The sequence below is a fragment of the Hemitrygon akajei genome, chromosome 13 (genome assembly GCF_048418815.1).
Source record: "Hemitrygon akajei chromosome 13, sHemAka1.3, whole genome shotgun sequence".
Lineage (NCBI taxonomy): Eukaryota > Metazoa > Chordata > Chondrichthyes > Myliobatiformes > Dasyatidae > Hemitrygon > Hemitrygon akajei.
In genome coordinates this window covers 36,529,821-36,552,598 of record NC_133136.1, presented here as the reverse complement: position 1 = coordinate 36,552,598, position 22,778 = coordinate 36,529,821, and the positions used below count along the sequence as shown (strand labels likewise).

The following is a 22,778-nucleotide window of genomic DNA, read 5'->3' as shown; positions in this document are numbered from 1 at the left end:
CGATGCTCAAACTGCTGAAGGCTCTGGCTAAAGAACAGGCTGCGAATCCCCTACATCCAACCTCCACCAGGAGACACCTCGCTCTCCATCCAGCCTGCTGTCAGTTGCTGACCAGTCCTGTGTACTTGGAGAGCTTCCTTTCAAAGATCTCTTCCAAGCGATCTTCCCATGGGACTGTCAGCTCCAGCAGCACCACTTGCTTGGTAGACTCAGACACAAGGACAATGTTTGGTGGCTGCGATATGGTTGGGGAACTTCAGCTGCCGTTCAAGGTCCACCAACAGCTGCCAGTCCCTTTCAGAGGTCAGGATACCTGCCGATGTTCTTTTGGCGGGTATTGGCTGCTCCCCAGCTCTGACAAAGGCAATGGCCTGCTTGGAGGGTCGTGACCGCTTCGCCCTCATAACTCCTGCGCTGATGGCTTCAGCGATGGTCTTCAGGACCTGATCATGCCTCCATCGGTACCGTCCCTCACCAAGTGCCCTTGCGCAGCCGCTGAGGATGTGCTCCAGGGTTCCTCACTTGGAGCACAGTGGGTACGCAGACGACTCTGCTTTGCCCCATGTGTACAGGTTTGATGGGCTTGGAAGCACATCGTACACTGCCCAGATGAACAATTGGATGCGATGTGGCTTGGCTTTCCAAAGCTCAGCCCAGGTCACTTTCCTCTCCACCGCATTCTCCCATCTTGCCAAGCTCCCTGTTGCTTCATTCCCACGGCCTTGCAGGTTCTCCTCTCCTCCACTGCTGCTCTCACCTCCTGAACGAGGCAGTGCCTTTCCTTCTCTCTGATGGTGTCCATTTGGGGAGTTGGAAAGGATCCTAGCCCAGTTCGGCCTTGTGTGACCTCTCCCACCAGCCTCCTGTGACGCAGCCTTGCCTCTGCTTCCTGAACAGCTTCCTCGCCCTTAAATTCCTGCCAGTCCTCACTTGGCTCCCTGCTCCAGCCATTTTCAGATCACTCGAGTCCCTGAGATGTACCTATTTATATTTTTGATGTTGTGTACAAGGTACAAAGTTGGTGGGATTCTAATGTTTGTATTGTTTGTTTAGAATTGCCAGTACCATATTGGTTTTGTATACTTTGTTTTATTTATTCTCATACTGCATATGTTACAAGGAGCCAGCTGTTGGCGTAGTGGCATCAATGCCGGACTTTGGAACGAAGGCTCCCGAGTTCGAATCCAGCCGGCTCCCTTGCACGCTTTCCATCCGTGCTGGGTTGAGCGTCAAGCTAGCAACTCGGCCTCGTTAAAACAAGAAAGCCTGCTAAAAAAACACCATCACGATGGCATCTGGATGACTCCACTCGGAGTTAAGGGCTTTCTTCTTCATGTTACAAGGGTCTGGTCTGAAATTAATCTGTGGTTGTAACAGCAGAAACTGTTCTTTTTTAAATTCATTTTGTTGTTTTTATTTTGATACCCTCTTTCTGCATTAAAACATCTAATACAGAAAAAGGAATTAAAGAAAACCTACAGCACAATACAGGCACTTCGGCCCACAAAGTTGTGCCGAATATGTCCCTACCTTAGAAATTACTAGGCTTTTTGGATTCCTGTATAGATAACCAGGACTGTCCTTCATGGTTGGACTTGGAGGAGAACTCGGTAAAGGGGATCTCTTTGGCTTCTTTACTGGGAGCTCCTCTTCCCTTTTTGTTTTCTAGGATTGGTAGACAAGATCTTAGTCCCATTGTTAGACATACATAAAAAATTTAGTTTCAGTTTCACAGATTTTTTGACTTAAATAATTTTGTTCTTTCTAATAATATCCATCTTAACTTTTTTTTAAACCATCAATTTTAGATAAGGCCTTTTAAACATGGAAAACAAAGGGAATAAAAACTTTTTTAGATTTGTTTTTAGAGGATTGTTTAATGTCTTTTTCACAGCTAGTGGACAAATATGATTTATCTAATGCACAATTTTTCAGATATTTACAAGTCAGGAATTTTTTACACCATTTGTTACCGAATTATTCATTTGCTCATTTAGCAAATATGATAGATGTTACCTTTCAGCTTAATCCATTTCAAAAAGGGTTGATAGCCATTATATATAAACGGCTATTGAATTTACAAATGATGTCTAATGATGAGGTTAAATGTGCTTGGTAATTGGAACTTCAAGAGTCACTTTCAGATAATCAACGGAATAAAATTTGTCATTTAGTTAACAATTTATCTATCTGTGCCTGTCACTCCTTGATTCAGTTCAAGGTAGTGCACAGGGCGCATACGTCAAAAGATAAACTAGCGCATATGTTTTCTAATATAAATCCCACCTGTGATAGATGCAACACTGAGGTGGCTACCTAAACTCATATGTTTTGGGCTTGCATAGAGTTAAATAATTTTTGGAGATATGTTTTTAGAATGTTATCAAAAGTCATAGGTTTGGACCTACAACCTAATCAATTTATGGCAATCTTTGGGATTATTCCAACAGAAGCAGGAAATGTTCCTGCTTCTGCTCAATGCATGATAGCTTTCTCAACTCTATTGACTGGGAGAGCTATTCTATTGTATTGGAAGGATCCCAATCCACCGACTGTGTTTTTTCTGGCTCTCCTCCATTATGTCGTGTTTAAGTTTGGAGAAAATTAGAAAACGGATGTTTGATACATCTTTTAAATTTGAGCAAACTTGGCGACCTTTTATTCAATATTTTCATATGATCTAATTCTTTTTACCTTTTCAGTTAATTATTTTTTCTTCTCCGTGAAATTTTAGATTTAAACTGAAGGGTTATTTTCATTTTCTTTTAACTGTATCCTCAAAATGGACTGCCTAGTCCCCTTTCTTTTTTGTTTTAGGTTAGTTTAGTGTTTTTTTCCCTCCATAACAGAAATTTTGAGTCTTTTTTTCTATGAACTGTTAAGAGGAGATGTGGTTCTTTTTTTTCTTTATATTAGCCTAATACTATATATGATTTTGACAATGTATATTCCTTTCTTTGCTTGTACCATTATTGAAATATGTATTTGAGGTGACCTCTCCTCTGATTTGTATTTATCCTTATTCTTTTAAATCAATAAAAAAAGATTGAAAAGTAGAAATTACTAGGCTTACCTATAGCCGTCTATTTTACTAAGCTCCATGTACCTATCTAAAAGCCTCTTAATAGACCGTCTTGTATCTGCCTCTACCACCGTTGCTGGCAGCCCATTCCACACACTCACCACTCTGAGTAAAAAAACTTACCCCTGACGTCTCCTCTGTACCTACTCCCCAGCACCTTAAACCTGTGTCCTCTTGTGGCAACCATTTCAGCCCTGGGAAAAAGCCTCTGACTATCCACATGATCAATGCCTCTCATCATCTTGTACATCTCTATCAGGTCACCTCTCATCCTTCTCCGCTCCAAGGAGAAAAGGCCGAGTTCACTCAACCTATTCTCATAAGACATGCTCCCAAACCAGGGAACATCCTTGTAAATCTCCTCTGTGCCCTTTGATATTCAATTAAACTATTGAAATAATCTCCATTGTCATTTGTTGTGCACCCAAGGAAGTAAATAGGAGAGGGAGTTGAAGGTAGTTACAGGTAGAGGCAATAACCACCACTTAAACTTTGAAAGTCTGGTTGTTTCACTTCACAAATCAGCTGTTAGTCTTGAGGCACCTGTCTAATCATTTGATCTTCAAAATTAGAGAGGCTCCACATAACCTGAGGCCAATACTTTCATATCATTAAATAGTCTCTGAATGAAGCAGAATGATATTTCTACATCACCTAAAGTCTTCCACTAAGTGATAATAATGTCAACAAAAAATGTTTCACCATGAACTCTAATCAATTAGCACCCCATATCCACAAGTTATCCATAGTTGTTGGCAATAAGTTGTGCTCAAATTGCCCGCTTCTCTTAAGGGTTACCATGTAGATGCCAAGTAGATATTGGTAGGTGTTGCAATTGTCCAATAATACTTTCAATTAAATAAGTTAAAGTAATTGGGATTAAATGACATAATTCCTACAGTCAGTCCTGTCTCAAGAGCTTTACCATTGAGGGAAACAATTGCAAAACATGCTCACTATGCTACTGTTGCCAAACATGCAGGTGCCAGTGCAGCACCACTCCAGTAGAATTGTGTCCCTTGATTTTATCATAACAGTGGAGGAGGCCAAGGACTGACATGTCAGAATGGGAATGGGCAGTGGAATTAACTGGTTGGCCACTGGGCAGTCCTGCTCGTTGTGGATGCAAAATTATAAGGTCAGCTTTTTTTCATTCATTATTGATTCTGGTGTCTGTGAACTTGCAACAATACTATCCCATCAAACTGCAGAAGGAACTTAACTGCCTCAAAAAACATAAAAGGTGCATGTGAAATCAAGTTGTTTTCTTACTCTTTAAATTTCAACTAAATTATATTATTTAGTTAATTACAGAAAAAAACCCAGTATATGATCATCAGAGTTAAATGTTTGCATAACTCTGACCGAGACAGACAATGCAAACTTGAGGTTGGAACAAGCTGTACAGTATAATTTAGGGCCGTACTGCATTTATGATAACACTACTCCATTTTCTTATTAGTGATCCCTAGTTTGGGATTTTCTGTCATTGTTAGAAATGTCAATGCACTTTTGGCCAGAAACTGAGCTATTTTCTAATGACATCCACTTCACTAGGAGGGCCGAGATGGCCTGTTTCCGTGCTGTGATTGTTATATGTTATATATATGATATTATCAGCACTCCATATGGTAAATGAGGGGTTATCGATGGCTGCCTATATATATCAAAATAGAAATTGCAATGGAAAGCATTGGTTTTCTGTGATGTCCAAGCATTCTTATATCTCTCTTAAGGATCTTATATTAAAGTTTACCACCAGATCAATTTCCGTGTTGTTACTATTTAATTGAAGCTTGTGATGCATTTCTCTGCCAGCACTTCAACCTCGTTTTGACATGGGACAATCATTTATTCCACATAAAGTGGAAGTGTAACTGGTGTACATAAACATTGAAACAGACCACACACAAAACTATAACATTATTCAGTTATCTCTACATCTTTATCTATTGCAAGATTCAGAAGAGTCTATTGGAAATCCGAAAAGTCTTCAGCTCAAGACAGCATCTGTTGTGTATTTAATATTTTGGTAATATTATAAAATATATTGTTTGATTAAGCATAGTTTTCTGTTTAAATAATTAATTATGGGTTATATGTATGTAAATAGAATATGTCAACATACCACTTAAAGTAAAAAGAAATCTAAAAAATTATTCCTGACTCCATGTTCTTATTATGATTAGATTTATGGTTTAGCATCTACTACAGTTTTTAAATGATTCTAATATTTTTGAGCCTTTGCCCATCTTCAAATCCATGTGTTGGCAATCCATCATATAAAATGCAGACATCTTCCTAATTTTCCCTTTTGACTGTTCAATTCTACTTTCCATTGATCTACCCTTAATCTGAAATGGTACCTCAGAATTAACATTACTTTAGAGTTTGGGAATCCAGGGCGGGGGAGTGGAGGATTAGATTTTCACAGAGAGCAGATGAGTCTGCAACATTTTGCCAGAGGAAGTGGATGGACGCAGATACAATCCCTATGTTTGAAAGGCAAGACATGACAGGAACTTGAATAGACAAAGCGTAGAATGTTGAGTACAGAATGAGGACAAATGGAATGATTGTGGATGGGCAAAACTGTCAGCATGCATGTGGCAGGCTGAATGCCCATTTCTGAACTGTATGATTCTATGACTCTCTTACCTTGTTTCAAATAAATGTTATAACTTTATTCTTTCAGTGTAGATCAGTCTAGTGGAAGTGCACATTTGAAACTTGAATACAACACACACAAAATGTTGGTGGAACACAGCAGGCCCTGCAGCATCTATAGGAAGAAGTACAGTCGACGTTTTGGGCCGAGACCCTTCGTCAGGACTCGGCCTGAAACGTCAACAGTACTTCTTCCTATAGATGCCGCCTGGCCTACTGCGTTTCACCAGCATTTTGTGTGTGTTGCTTGAATTTCCAGCATCTGCAGATTTCCTCTTGTTTGGAACTTGAAAACGTTGGGCAGTGGCTCTACAGGAGCCATTTAAGAGTAAACCCCCTTAAGAAATCTGAAATAAAAGTATCTGAAATCTGAATAAAAGCATCTGAAACAAACATACTGTTGCAAATGACTACTTTGCCCATTTTTTCTTTATTTTTTTTCATGTTTATTATTTTAAGACACTGTCACTTAGTTATTATGGAATGTCACAGAATGGTAACAGGTCATGCCAGACATCATGTGAAACTGTTTAAACCTTCCCGTGAAGTAAAATATATGACATAGACCACCCTGCAGTGCTTTACTCCACAGAACTATTTAGGCGAACCTCAGTCTTCTGCTCACTCCATAAATTATCTTGGTACTTCTTCCTTTTCAATGATGTATTTTGTTCCTTTTGAAAGTACATTAAAACCATTGCTTTAATGAGGAGCTTTGACACAGAAATGTATTTAGTACACTTACTTAGTCAAAAATGTTTCTGTTTGCTTTCTAATTATTTGTATTGTTTTTAGTTTTTGCTCTGTTATTGCTGGCTTGTTAAGCAGTAAAATACTCTTGATTAGAATAATGTTCATATTCCTAAATTTTCTTAATCTCTTTTTCTCCGCCATTAGATTTTTTAAACGGAGAATGAACTAGCTCACTATTTTTGCTCCTTTTTTTGTACTACTCAACTTAATATACATATTTCTTACTGTAATTTATAGTATTTTTATATTGCGCTGTACTGCTGCTGCAAAAATGCCAATTTCATGACACGTCAGTGATATTAAACCCAATTCTGATTCAGGTCCTAACTAAAGAAAACAAGATCTAAGTGCCTTCTCAAAGCGAATCTCTCATCTCTAGTGGAATGGAAGCCAATTTACATTGGGCCTTACTTACAGTTAAGTGCAAAAAACTATTACTTGGAACTTGAATCTTGCATAATTTTGGCACTGTCTTATTGCTGTTGCTTTCACGGAATAAGTTTCTCACATTTCACTGAATCTTTGGCTCCATGTTTCCTACATACTGTATCTGACTCATTACTGATGGTGGACAAGCTCTCAGCTCTCTCACGAGGGGGTTCATCAATGCTTTTTGTTAGAGTAATACCCGAGCATTCCCGATGGCATCAGAAGAAAGGATCCGGCTTGAAGAAATCAAAAGAGCTCTGCAGTTGAATCAAAAGTGAAATAAAGCATAAAATAGCAGGGCTTTGGACCGAAACGAACACAGAGCTGCCAAATCTTGCACCTTTTCCCATGAAAGAAAGATCTTTTAGCTGGACAAGCAGCACAGACACATGTAAATAAAAACAGGAAATGCTGGAAATACCCAGCAAATTAAGCAGGAGCTGAGGAAAGAGAAATGCAGCTAAATGCCTCAGGTCAATGACCTTTCATTAAAGCTGGGAAGAGTTATCAATCAAAATGTTTTGAAACACAAAGAAGGCCGAGGAGTGCATAGAACAAAGGAATGCCTGTGATGGGGTGAAAACCAAGAGTGACGGATTGATATGAGATGTGGTGCTAAATATGAGAGGGCGGTGAAGGATTGTTAATTAGATCTTATCTTTCTGCATGGTGTAAGGGAATGAATTTAAAAATGCTAGAAGGATACCATACACAGCACTGCAGTTGTTGGAAATCTGAAATAAAACAGAGGTTGCTGGAAATTCTCATCAGGGCACACTGTATCTGTGGTGAGAGAGAGGAAGCTAATACTTTGAGTGGCCAGGATAGTCAATTTTGATAAAACTGTTAGGTTGTCTCTATAAAACTGTTGAATTCAAGTTTATGTCAAGTGCTGTAATATGCCTAGTTAGAAATCAAACGCTGCTCATCAAGTCTACTTTGTACTTCAATGAAACATTTTAAGAAGCCAAAACCTGAAAGGATGGAGTATAAGATAAAGAATTAAAGTGGGAGTCATCTATAAGCCCAGGATTACTTTTATGGACTTCTTGGAGGTGCTTTGCAAAGCATACACCCTATATGCATTTGGTTTCTTTGGTGTAAAGGGAACCACGTTGTGAGCATTAAGTGGAGAACACTAAACCACCCTCCTGGAAGTCTCATATGAGCTCTTCAATAGTGGGAAGGGATGGATAAAATGACAAAAGTAGCATCTCTTGTGGTTTATAGAAAGGTGCTATGTGAATGGGGTGGATGGCTGGTAGAGATGGAAGACCAAACAGGTTGTCAGAGAAGAGGTCATTTCTTGAGAGGAAAGAACAGCAAGGGAGAACATATTTGATAGTGGCATCAAATTGAAAGTGAATGAAATTATCAGGGATAACTTATTGAATTTGAAGATGGATGAGGTAGATCTTGAGGGCATCCTCCATTCTTCTTCGGTCCGTAATAAAATAGCTGACAGCAAAAATTCAGGAAATGGAAAAGAGATGTCTGAGAACATTGCCAATCATAATTGAGGGTCAGTAAAGGGGAGGGGGCTGGGGAGTGGGAGGGGGTAGTTGTGGTTACACAGTTAAGCGAATAAAAAGACAACTCTAATATATAGTTTAGAAGATATCACCAGAAAGGACAAACCAGGCCAGGAAAACTGTGGGGTAGAATAGAGTTCTCTCTGGAAGCAGGTTACTGACTCATCTTCCTGGAAATGAAAAGGAATAGTCATATGTGCTTTTTGAGGCAAAGTGACCACATGACTACTAGGTCCTGTCAACATAATGTAATTCCTTTTTTGGTCCTCTAAAATTTTTCAACAAGGGGAGGAATTGGCAGACTTTGATGACTCTGGCTAACAAAGTTTATTCTCCTTTTCTGGGAATTGCTAGATTTTGTAATCTCACCTCATTCTACAGTATCTAAAACCCTTTTGGTACATTGATCCTTATAGTATTCTTCCAAGTAGTTCCCTTGGATGATAGGGTCACAAAACATAAGTAGTTCAAAGGTTAGTGGATACTCTGTGCAATTCATTGCACACTGTAGGTTCTACAATCCTTTCTAAACAAGTTTTAAGTATATCGAAAATTGCAATTTCATATCAAAAATATTTTCCCTACTGCTGTCTGTTTTGGATAATTATACTCTCCTAAGTTATCAGTATTGTGGCAGAGTTTATCAATTTCCTTTCAAATTTTAAATAGGCTGTGCAATCAGAGTTATTTGTCTCATTCTTTGTTATCCTTTCACTCAAATCATTTGGATCATGATCAAAAAACTAACTGCTGGAGGAATTTACTTTAGTCCAGCTGAAGAATTCTTGATCCCAGCCACTTACAGCTCATTTCACTCCATAGACACTGCCTGACCAACTTAGTTTCTCCAGCGATTTGTTTTTTTGCTGTAGATTTCGACATCTGCAGTCTGTCTCTTCACTAAGATTCATTTTCAATTACGTCTATTTAAGAATACAGCGGTATTTTATTTATTAAATACTTCTCTGTAGTCATTGGAAGAGATATAAAAGTTTTATTTAGGGTGTTCCTATTTTATAAAATACCTCAGATTTTGTTCAATATCGATCTTTATCAATGCCAACTCATACATGTTGTTTATGCCAAGTGTGTTTGAAATGATGATAGTGCATTCACTGAACTTGTTTTGGAACAAGCAAAATCCATGAAAAATTTGAGTAAATGTAAAATTTATTTCTTAATTGTTTGTCTATGATATCCTAATCTTGTTGAATAGTTCCCTTGCAGTCTTTTTCGTGTAAAAGCTAATTAGTAGTTAGCTTTTCTCAGTTACTTTTTCTCTGCTGCATCTTTCCTTTCCAGGATTTCAGCGGTGTACTCCTTTGTCAAAGAACAGGGTTTCGCCTCCTTCACTATTGATTCTGCCTTCACCAGCATCTCCTCCATTTCCTGGGCATCCACGCTCACCTGATCTTCCTTCCGCCTTATCAGTGATAGTTGCTCTTGTCCTTACCTAGCACCAGGTGAGACTCTGCATCCAACACATCGTTCTAAGCAAATTCAGGCACCTCCAAAGGGATCCTACCACCATACACATCTTTTCCTTCCCCCACTCTCTGCTTTCTGCAGGGATCACTCCCTCCATAATTCCCTTGTCCATTCACCCCTTCTCACTAATCTCCCTCCTGGCACTTATCCCTGCAAGCAGCCAAAGTTCTACACCTGCCCATTCGCCTCCTTCCTCACCCCCCTTCAGGGTCCCAAACAGTCCTTCTAGGTGAGGCAACAGTTCACTTGTGAATCTGCTAAAGTCGTTTATTGCATCTCGTGCTCCTGATGTGGCCTCCTCTACAATGATGGGACCCATCGTAAATTAGGGGACTGCTTCAGCGAGCTACTCTGCTCCATCTGTCAAAAGCAGAGCCTCCCGATAGCCCAACATTTTAATTCTGATCTCCATTTCTGTTCTGACACGTCAGTCCATGTGCATGATAAGGCCACCCTCAGGGTGAGGAGCAACACCTTATATTCAATCCGGGTAGCCTCCAACCTAATGGTATGAACATCAATTTTTCCTTCTATAAAAAATTTTTTTTCCTCCCCTTCCCCTCTTCTTCTGTTCCCCTCTCTAGCCTCATACCTCTTCTCACCTGCCTATCATCTGCCCTGGTGCTCATTCTTTCCTTTCTCCTGTGGTCCACTCTTCTCTCCTATCAAATTCCTTCATCTCTAGCCCTTACCCTTTACCTTTCTCATACATTTGGCTTCACAATCAGGTTTATGACCACCGGCATTTGTCATGAACTTTGTTAACTTAGCAGCAGCAGTTCAATGCAATACAAGATAATATAGAAAGAAAAAAAGTAAATCCATTACAGTAAGTATATGTAGTAGTAGGCCTCCATTAGTCTCGATAGACCATGGATTTGCACCTTGGAAAGTTTCCAGGGTGCAAGCCTAGGCAAGGTTTTTTTTTAATGGAAGACCGGCAGTTGCCCAAGCTGCAAGTCTCCCCTCTCCATGCCGCCGATGTTGTCCAAGGGAAGGGCATTAGGATCCATACAGCTTGGCACCGGTGTCATCGCAGAGCAATGTGTGGTTAAGTACCTTGCTCAAGGACACACACGCAGCCTCAGCCAAAGCTCGAACTAGCGACCTTCAGATCACTAGATGAACGCCTTAACCACTTGGCTACGCGCCAACACAGTAAATATATATATATATATATATATATATGTATATTAAATAGATTAAAAATAGCGCAAAACAGAAATAATATTAAAAAAATGAGGTAGTGATCATGGGTTCAATGTCCATTTAGGAATCCAATAGCAGAGGGGAAGGAGCTGTTCCAGAATCACTGAGTGTCTGCCTTCTGGCTTCTGTACCTCCTTCCTGACCTTCCAGCTAGCCTTCTTCCGCTCCCCCAACTTTTTGTTCTGGCATCTTTCCCCTTCCTTTGCAATCACAAAGAAGGGTCTTGGCCTGAAAAGTCAACTGCATTCATTTCCATGGATATTGCCTGACCTACTGAGTTCCTCCAGCATTTTATGTGTGTTAATAACATGGTGTGATAAACAATTTAGAATGGTAATCCTAGGACGCCGCCCCTACACAGCCAAAATAAATACTTGAATCAAAATATCTGTGGAATGATTTGGTTTTTCTGAGTTGTCTGGATTAGGTTTTGTAGAGCTACTTGATTTCACTTTGTTTCTTACTTATCATTCCTAAATATTTAATATCTTTCAATATTTACTTGTCAACCCATTGTTTTTGTAGCTATATTTTAATCATAACCACCATATTCAAATTCTCACAGCAAAATCTTTTTTCTAGTTTTTGAATACCATGTACAGTATTGTGCGTAGTTCAAATATTTCTAATGTTAGCTCCCCCACTTCCTTTATAGCAATTATTTATGCTTTTGCTATCTGATTTATATCATCTTCTGTCATCTTAATTTTCCATATTCTGTCTTTTATTTATTCTTTGGTTAGATATTTCAAAGCATTCTTTCATCTACACCAGTATAAAGTTTTCATTTTATCTTGGTTTAGGTGCAATTCATTCTAATGCCACAATGGTAAAGTCCAATGAAATTAAATATTTCCATCTCATAGTCAGGCTTCATCCAATGAGTGACTCTCCTAATCTGTTTGTCCCATGCTAATTTGTAGAAAGCCTGCATAATGTTTGGGTTATTAATTGTGAAATTCTGCTTTTCAATATAGCCGTTAATATTTCATATTTCCTCAACAAAAATGCTTCTTTGAATTTTCCTTCACAGTTAGTTCTTGCATGGATTACAACTAATTGATCTTGCACTGAGTTCCCAGATACTTTATCAATTATTACAAAATTTCTCTTGCTCCAGTAAAAAAGAGGAAACATACAATTGGGAATGATTTTTATTTTAAAGATACCCCATGTATCTTCTGCATTATATTATTTTCTATAATTACAGTATTTCCATTTCGAGAATACTGCCAAACACCATGGTGCTTTGGTTAACCGTCTGGCTGTTCTACACATAGCTTTTCCATTATCCTTACAGCTACTGAGCACTTTGTATCTCTTGGACAGCAGCAATGTCTGCTAGATCATGTTGACTCCCTCTATGGACGTTGAACTTAGCTAGCTATTAGCTTTCTTTTCCTCTACCTGTGGCGGGTGGCAGAACTCTTGGAATTCCTTCCATTTCCTTCTGCTGGGTGGTCTCCAACTTATTCTAATGGATTCCAACCTCATGATTTTGAACTAGAGCAAAGAAACACAGATGGATACTGCCAAAATGCCTGTAAAGAAGAGTTTAAAAATCTATATGCTCTCATATACAACACGCACATACAATTACCTGCTCTGCAACGCAGAGTGCGAGATTAGGATTTTATATTAACACCTTGCTATTGTTGGTCAAGAATGCAATGTTCTTACTTTCCTAACCTCAGTTAATCTCCTTGAAACCTCTTGGGTATTTTTGCCCTATTTTGATCTGTTTCATTGTGACATTTTTTTAATGTCTTGCACTGTACTGCTGCAGCAAAACAACAAATTCCATGGCATAAATCAGTGAGAATAAAACTGACTCAGATTCTGCCATACTTTGCAGTGTGGATAAATGTGCTGGGAATAGCAGAATATTTCGGTGATATCTCCTCAAAAATCCAACGAATCATATTTCTAATGAATACATGGGTGGTGACTAACTATAACTAGGACCCACAATAAATTCCCCCAACACTTTCATCTATCAGTAAAATTAGTCTCTTTCTGTTCATGTTATCATTCTTGTAAGTCCAGCAATAAGCTATGGATAATATAAGAATATTAGAAAGAGAAGCAGGAATGGACCAATTGATCTATGAATCCTGCTCTGCCACAATGTAATACTGTTGATGATCTTACTTTGGCCTTACCACTATCCTGTTTGTTCTCTTGACCCCCACTCCCATTCTTGTTTGACTATATCTATTGTTCTCTGCCTTGAATGTATTCAGTGACACTCTCCCTACAGACCACATATTCATGATCAATGATGGTCCAACAGCTCCTGACAAATACCCTTCATAGGAGAGAATCTATGTGGTTTGCTCCACAGGTGACTCCTATTTTGACTCTGTAATGGCAAAGCAATCTATCCAGCTTCAAGAAAGAGGCTGATCACCACCTTTTGCAGAGTAATGAGGGAGCAGTAATAACTAGGATCTGAGAAGTAAGTAAAAAAAAACCTTCATAATTCATCCAATATAATATCTAAAATAAATGGAGGTGTACAAGATGTTAAGAGGCATTTCTCAAATAGATAGCTGGAGATATTCTTCCCTAGGTACAACTTGTTAAAACAAGGGGTATAATTTTAAGGTGATTGGAGTAAAGTTTAGGAGGGATGTCAGAGGTATATTTTTTACACAGAGTGGTGGGACATTAAAGAGACTGTTAGATAGGCATATGGATGATATAAAAAATAGAGGGCTATGTAGGAGGAAAAGGTTAGATTGATTTTAAGGGTTATAAGGTCAGCACAGCATGGAAGACCGAAGGGTCTGTGCTGTACTGTAGTACTCTGTTTTATGTTTAAAACAGCCTTTTTGTCAAAAATTGCTGGTCTTTTCCTTCCAAGTAGGGGGAAATAAACAGCAATGAGTTGAGACACAATGAAACTTTCATACGACAAAAATAGTTATGCAGCTTTACTTCAAGCCATTTTGGAGGAGAGATTTCCTCAATGTGTTGCTGAGGTTCTGCCATACAGGATCATACTTCTGCATTTTGGGATGTTTCAAGCCACTGTATCCAGGCATGAACTTGTGAAATCCACAGAGCACAATTCGGACAGGGTGGGGCAGGGGAGGACCAAAAATGTAGTGTTATTGGATAGACCATGATAGAGCAGTAGCAGTGTACATTACAGAAATGTATACTGTTGCTGCCTATTAAGTATTTCAGTGACTAATAATTTAATGACAGATGTTTATTTTTCAGACAGGCAAGGAGGGCGCTGTTATATCATTCTACAAGGAGTGATTGATAAGTTTGTGGCCTAAGGTAGAAGGAGATGAATTATACAGCTTTCATCACATGCACATGCAGTTCAATTCTTTGTGATTATGCAGAAAGTTTGAAGTTTATAACTCATCAGTTAATAACTCATCGGGGGGATTGATAAGTTCATGGCCTAAGGTAGAAGAAGATGAGTTATTAACTTCAAACTTTCTGCATAATCACTCAAAGAGTTGACCTACGTGTGCATGTAACAAGAGCTGTGTAACTCATCTCCTTCTACCTTAGGCCACAAACTTATCAATCACCCCTGCTGTGGAGACTTTCTGGGGGTCCAAGATCCGTATGCTCCATGACCGCTGGACTAAGTGTGTAAATGTAGGAGGGGACTATATTGAAAAATAAATGTGTTAGGTTTTCTAAAATTGACTCCTTCTACCTTAGGCCACAAACTTATCAATCACCCCTCATATGTGAGAAACACAAATATTGCAATTTCATATCAATTTCCTAACAGCCCACTATAAAGTAAGACGTGATGATGCAGTGCAGAGGTCTGTGTAAGATTATGGCTTTCAGGACTGTAGGGAAGGGGAGCGTGTAATATACTGGCTATTGAAAGCATTTGATGCCAGGACACTTAAGGAAATATTTACAAACAGCAGATTCCAGGAATCTAATATGAACTACTTAAAATGAATGGAAATATGTTCATGCCATGAACATTGACGAAAGAAAATTTTCAAGGAAATGGAAGGAAGATCTTACACAACTTGAAAATGCTCAGCACCTTAAACAGTCACTTGCTTAGTCACAGTTAGATTGTGACTGCAGTGTGGACCACCTACAAGAATATCCAGCCTCCAAAGCAAAAGGAACTGAGGTGAGGAGGAGTTTCTTCAGCCAAAGAGTGGGGATTCTGCTGAGTTCATTGGCCCAGAGAGCTACGGGCGCCAAGTGATTGGGTGTATTTAAGGCGAAGATTGATATGTTCTTGATTTGTAAGGGAGTTAAGGGTTAAAGAAGGTGGTGGGAGAATGAGGTTGAGAATAGAAAAATAAAATCAGCCATGATTGAATAGCAGAGCTGACCCAGTGAGACAAATGACCAAATTTTGCTCCAATATTTTATGGTCTACTGTTGTGCGGTCTAACCATTGCTCCGAGGCGGAAATTTTGTGTGGCCTGAAATCTGCACGGTGCTTTACTACTGACATTATATAAAAGAAACTTCCAGCTGCACAGCAACGAAGGCAATGTGCATGGGAACGTTTCAGTCACTGTGTGGCTGCATGGCTGCACAGCTTAGAGGAACAGTGGTCATTTCTATCAGATGCTTCAAAACATGCTCGCAGCAATTCAGGAAGTCAGTTTACTGCTCCTTGAGAATGCACTGTAAATGCTCACCTTTCCTACAATTCCCCCATGAATTAAAAGGTGATAAATGTGAGTTATCAGAACAAGCCTGTCCATTGATAACACACTTCATAGAAAAGATGACTGTGAAAAAGAGGACCACATTAGTTAAAAGTGCACATTGTTGAAAGCTTCCAAGTGCCTCAGCTAAACCACAAAACTCAATGCAAAGCAAACATTTTCCATTTAGTTTAGTACCACATAAAAGATTTACTAACGTAGTACCAGGAGGAATGCTTATAATCTTCACCACAATCATAACATACCTAGAACGATTAAAATCTCAGATTTAAATGTAGAGTTCTGACATGCTCTATACTTGAGTTTAGAGAAGAATTTAAGTGGTGATTTGGGGTTTTTACGTGGAGGTACACTTACAGTGATGCTCCCTTACTTTGTCCCACACTCTAGACTGTAAACTGAGATAACACTTGGATTGTGTTCATTGCTGTCTGACTTTAGAGACAAACACGGAAACAACCAATACTTATTAGGAGCGAGCGGTAGCCATGGAGCCCCTTGAGACAGCACAGCCCTTTAATATGATTATGTCTCCTAACCTAACTGTAATCGCAACTCCATATTCCCATTCACCAGCAACCTCTCACCCTTTCAAGACCCCTCAGGACCTAATATATTTCAATCAAACCACCACTTAGAGGAAAATATCCCAAAATACTAAACTTTCAACACATGGAAATCATTAAAACAAAGCAGCCGTTTTCATTTATTTCTTCCTCTAATGAGGGGATGAACTCGTAAATCTATCTTCAATTCTTCTCAGAAATAGTAGCGTTGGATAAAATAGTACTGTAAGATATTTTAAAGGATTGTACAAAGATAATAATTGACTTACCAAGATCTCCTCATTCAAATCCATTAGAAACTATACTCCGGAAGATATCCAATACTCTATTTCAAAGTGTTGCAATAATAAATTTCAATCCATTATTAAAACTCCTTAAGTGGGCTCTAGATCAGTAAACCTTCAAGAAATATAATTAGCTAGCTGGAAGCCTCACTACTGTACTGCTGAGCAACCGGGAATAGAGGGATGGATGCTAGTAGCAGTATCTTGTTCGGACAATATGTTTCTAATAAACTTCGCACCGTGTTCCTTTCATTTGATCATCACATCCGTTTCCCTTTCAGTCTTGTGTCTTACATTGTATAAGGCAATGAAGTTATTAAAAATAAAGCAAACGCGGGAGAATGTTTATCAATTGGAAGATAAACAGTGTGCGGTAGTGCCCGAAAATGATATGAAGAAATAAGTTTACAATTAAACCTCAGTGATCGGCAGCACTGAGAAGTTCGGGGTAACCGTAGCTGTTAAATCCGAAAAAAAATCTTTTCTTACCGACAAGCAGGATGAGAGCCGCGCACTGCAGCTTCCGCGCCATCTCTGATTGATTATTATCACAAATACTTCGGAAGGATTCTGTTTTGCCCAGAGAGAAATAAAAAGAAACTGTCCGGTCTGTAGGAATCCAACGTGCTTCAGTGACAAGTTCTGTAAGTTCTGTGGCACTCGGAGTAGGAGCTACGAGGAAATCTTCAGGCATTTCCTGTTTGCCCGAGATGACAGAGGATAAAAATCCGACTCCCCATATTCTACACTCAGATTGATGAGGACGCTTTTGGACGTACATACATGGCTTGCGGCTGGCGGGAAGCGGCACATTAAACTTCGCCCACGTGTTCGCATTAAGCGCTGGACTTGAATCAGCGGACGGGGCTTAGATCCTTTCTTGTAAATAACGGAGACGGGGGCTGTAACTCATGCGAAGATCACAGGGCTCAAGTTAAAATAGCTCCTCGCAGTAAATACAACGGTTTGTAGAGAATCCAGATGCATGGACAGGGAGCACGAGAAAACACGCGTGGTCCCTGAAGCATCGCAAAGTTTGGCAATTGGCTTGCCCCATCCGAAGTGCGACCTAATATCGCAGTCCAGGATTGCAGACTCACTTGTTACTAATAAATAATAAACAGCGCAGAGTTTAATAGGCAAACGATTTCTTAGATCTTATCTGGGCTTCAGCAAATGGAATTTTACTTTCCCTAGACTGTTTCCAGGGATGAAGATGCAACACCTTTTGAAGAGGTTCATGAGCTATTATAGAATTTACCCTTTTTAAAATTAAATGTGTTCCTTCGCCTTACAGGAATAGATACACCCAGCAAAACCAGTCAGGCACCTTGGTCTGGTATGAAAGTAAAGAGGGATTTTTTGACAATATAACCAATTATATATTGCTACTGCTTGTATTTGCTAACGAGAGGAAGGCGCGCTGTGCTCAGGTTTGTACTACTGGAGTAGCAGAGTGGTTGGCACATGGCCTTTGGGACATCAGAGCTGCTCTCATCTGGCTTTAGGGTGGTCCGCCGTGTAGCCAAAGACTTGCTCACCCTCCAGTTCTGTGGGCTTTATGATGACTTCAAAAATCCTGCGTGGTATCCACAAATTCTGTCGGAGGTGAAGGAAGTGGCCGATAGGGCAGTTGGTGAGTTAGTTTATCGCCTGTCCCTTCCACTTGAGTTCTTCTTTCTTCCGCTGCCCACTGATTTTTGATGATGACTGAGGCCTGGGCAAGGTTGTTTGGAAGACCTGCAGTTGCCCATGCTGCAAGTCTCCCCTCTCCAATCCACCGATTATCATAACGGGGGCATTGGGAACGGACCCAAATGCAAGACACAGACACTGAACTACCAGGAACAGGACTAGGTGTGAGAAGGAAACGAGGAAAGTGGGGAAGAAAGGACGCTGGACATGACACAGGCCCTGGATGAGACAAGGATTCCGGGCCTGGGCTGGGACTTGACTAGGATAGCGGAACCAGGACATGGAACTGAGAGCTAGGAGCCTGGGCTTGGACTCCAAGCCAGAGACTGGACAAGGACCCAGAACCTGGGTCTTGACTCGGGTTTGGACTCCGTATCCAGGCGAGGACAAGACATGGCTACAGGATGAGGAGAGGCAACAGGACTGGACGAGAGACTCCTGGACAGGAGAAGGGAACCCCAGCACCAGGCTGGGCAAGGTACTCCAGGTCTGGGCAAGGAACATGGACAAGATGAGAACACAAAGCCGTGGCTAGGACAGGACAAGGTTCTTGGACGTGGATAGGACTGGACGAGACCCTGAAGCCTTGACTTGGTTGAGGAAGAGATAGGAACGCAGAGCCCGGGTTGAGGGAGAGACAGGAATGCAGAGCCTTGGTCAAGGAAGAGACAGGAACATAGAACACAGAGCCAGGACCCCTCCTTGGGTACAGGACATAGGGCCAGAATGCAGAATACAATGAGACAGTTCCTAACACAAGGTAGCAGCAGACGGCTAGACCTACCTAGCAAAGGTATGGACAGACTGTTCCCAACACTAGGTAGCAGCAAACAGCCAGACCTACACCGAGAGAGTTCAAAACAATGAAAGACAGTTCCTTAACTTGCTCCAGTGGTTGAATTTGACAGCAGTGAATGCAAGGCTCAAGGCAAGGCAAGGCTCCAGAAGGCAGGTGAAGGGAAGGGATACAGACAGGCGGTTTGGACAGGAACAATCCAGCAGCCAGAGGCTGAATCCTGAAGCTACTTATGAATCCAGCCCAAATGAAAATCAGCTGCCTCAACAGAAACTGGGGAAAACAGGCAAACCTGGAATAAGGAACATGGACCAGACTGTGAACCGGAATGCGGATTTCACGGACCAGACTGTGAACCAGAATGCGGATTTCACGGACCGGACCATGACACTTATGTTGTCCAAGGGAAGGGCATTAGGACCCATACAGCTTGGCACTGGTGTCGCCACAGAGCAATGTGTGGTTCAGTGCCTTGCTCAAGGACACAACATGCAGCCTCAGCTAAGGCTCAAACTAGCGACCTTCAGATCACTAGTCCAACACCTTAACCACTTGGCCACGTGCCACACTTGACTTCAACTTGCACCACAAAAGGGATTTGAAAAATTTGGTGCCTTTCTGGATGCCTTTCCAGGCCAGGGTTTCCCAAGTGGCTATGAGGATGTTTTGTTAAATTTTTGGAATATGTTTTCAGGGATGTCCTTGAAGAGTCTTCTCTTTCCTCTGGGAATTCTCTTAATTTGACAGAGGTCAGAAGAAGGCGTTTTCTCAGGTATTGGGTGTCAGGTACGTGGATACACTGGCTGCCCAATTCCCTTCCTTCTCCTGACAGTCACCCAGTTACCTGCCTCTTGCAACTTAGGGGTGAGAGCCTCCTACCTCTCACTTCCTCAATATCCCATATGAGTCTAAGGCAATCGAGCTGCAGCTCCAGTATCTTAACACTTCCTCTGAGGAGCTGCAACTCAGTACACCTGGTGCAGATGTGATTATCCAGGTCGCTGGCTGTCTCCCTGAATTCCCACACCTCACACACACAATGAAGCATAGCTCCTGGAGCCATTCTCACTGTACTAACAGTGCCCTAACAGATGAAGAATACATAGAACATAGAATAGTACAGCACATTACAGGCCCTTCAGCCCACAATGTTGTGCCGACCCTCAAACCCTGCCTCCCATATAACCCCCCACCTTAAATTCCTCCATATACCTGTCTAGTAGTCTCTTAAACTTCACTAGTGTATCTGCCTCCACCACTGACTCAGGCAGTGCATTCCACGGACCAACCACTCATTGAGTAAAAAACCTTCCTCTAATATCCCCCTTGAGCTTCCCTCCCCTTAACTTAAAGCCATGTCCTCTTGTATTGAGCAGTGGTATCCTGGGGAAGAGGCACTGGCTGTCCACTCTGTCTATTCCTCTTAATACCTTGTACACCTCTATCATGTCCCCTCTCATCCTCCTTCTCTCCAAAGAGTAAAGCCCTAGCTCCCTGAATGAAGAATGAAGAATAAGGAAGAAGAAGAAACTTACTATATACTTACCTCACCCAAGCCTGATCTCACCTACGCCTGATGAACCAAGGCCACTTCAACACTGGCCTCTCGCTTGCCCCTGAATTATTCTTATTTGAGCCTTCAAATGAATCCCATTCAATGATTGGGCACATTCCAACTCTGAAAACTGCCTGGAGGTGCTGTCTTTTTAAATCTTAAACAGAGCACCAAAGTGATATTGCTGCTTCTTCTCATGCAATATATCCATCAATATGAAGCATAGTATAGGTTCATTCCTCTTTGGCAAGCAACTTCCTCACTTTGGGATAAGTACTGTTACTCTCTATCCCATCTATGCTCCTTAACATTTTATAAAGTCTCCCCTTAGTTCCTGCACCCCACTGGAAACAATCCCACTGTATGTAGTGTCTCCTTATATCATACAGTCTCCAGCCAGAGCAACATCCTTGTGAATCATTTCTGCACCCCTTATGGCTTAATCACATTCTTACTCCAGTGTAGCAACCAAAACTGCACACAATGCTCCAAGTGCAGTCCAGCCAGTGTTTTGTACAATGGTAATATTTTATTTAACAATTTTGAATCTTGAACAGGACATTCCAACTCTTTAACTCAACACCACTATGATTAAGCCAAGCATGCCGTACAGCTTTTTCACTACCCTGTCTGGCTGTGTTCTCGCTTTCAGTAAACAATGTACATTTACTCTGTTCTACAACACTATCCAAAACCCAACAATGTATGCTGTGGTCTGCTTTCCATAAGTGCAACTGTTTGAAGTTATATCTCATCCTCCATTCTTTTAACATGCACAAAATGCTGGGGGAACGCAGCAGGCCGGGCAGCATCTATAGGGAGAAGCACAGTCGATGTTTCGGGCCAAGACCCTTCGTCAGGACTAACTGAAAGGAAAGATACTAAGAGATTTGAAAGTAGTGGGGGGAGGGGAAAATGCGAAATGATAGGAGAAGACTGGAGGGGGTGGGATGAAGCTGAGAGTCGGAAAGATGATTGGCAAAAGGGATACAGAGCTGGAGAAGGGAAAGGATCATGGGACGGAGGCCTAGGGAGAAAGAAAGGGGGAGGAGAGCACCAGAGGGAGATGGAGAACAGGCAGAGTGATGGGCAGAGAGAGAAAGAAAAAAAAGGAAGGGGGAAAAAAACCTAAATATATCAGGGATGGGGTAAGAAGGGGAGGAGGGATATATTTAGTTTTTTTTCCACCTCTCTTTTTTTTCTTTCTCTCTCTGCCCATCACTCTGCCTGTTCTCCATCTCCCTCTGGTGCTCCCCTCCCCCTTTCTTTCTCTCTAGGCCTCCCATCCCATGATCCTTTACCTTCTCTAGCTCTGTATCCCTTTTGCCAGTCACCTTTCCAGCTCTTAGCTTCACCCCACCCCCTCCGGTCTTCTCCTATCATTTTGTATTTCCCCCTCCCCCTCCTACTTTCAAATCTCTTACTATCTTTCCTTTCAGTTAGTCCTGACAAAGGGTCTCGGCCCGAAACATCGACAGCGCTTCTTCCTATAGATGCTGCCTGGCCTGCTGTGTTCCACCAGCATTTTGTGTGTGTTGCTTGAATTTCCAGCATCTGCAGATTTCCTCATGTGTGTCCTTCATTCTTTTGTCCACTTTTCCAGTTGGTCAATATCTTTTTTTTTAACCTTAGGATGCCTTCTTTATTGTCCATGATATCACTAATTTTGGTGCCATCTGCAAGCTTACTAATCATACAACCTGCATTCTCGAACAAATCTTTAACATAGATGGCAAACAGCAGGAGGACTCACAACTGCCTGTCTGGGACATCTATTGTCATAGTCAGTACCATCCTCTGACACCTTTCACCAAGCCAAGCTTTTACACAGTGGCTCGCTCACACTAACTGTGATCTTACCTTTTGACCCAATGCACTGTGTAGAGTCCAGTCAAAGGCAATGCTGAGTCCATATGCATGATGTCTACTGGTATGCATCCATCAATTGTCTCAGTTACCCCCTCAAAAATGATCAACTTTCCAGATGAAATGTAGATGGTGTTGCATTGTTTCCATCTCAGATTTTAATCCTTGCAGCCC

General features: G+C 41.0%; 1 protein-coding gene across 4 annotated transcripts in view; it reads right to left on the bottom strand.

Moving 5' to 3' along the window:
* The window catches only part of LOC140737765 (integrin alpha-1-like), a 196,820-nt gene extending 179,243 nt beyond the window's left edge, over positions 1–17,577 (bottom strand). The window contains exon 1 of one of the 4 annotated variants that reach the window (XM_073064394.1): positions 17,182–17,577. In XM_073064394.1, the coding sequence (XP_072920495.1) occupies positions 17,182–17,473 (292 nt within the window). In that variant the 5' untranslated portion in view covers positions 17,474–17,577. Of the gene's footprint in view, positions 1–16,677; positions 16,790–17,181 lie in introns of those variants that run through there. The other 3 variants (XM_073064392.1, XM_073064390.1, XM_073064393.1) reach the window with 3 other exon arrangements.
* Between the last annotated feature and the right edge of the window lie 5,201 nt (positions 17,578–22,778).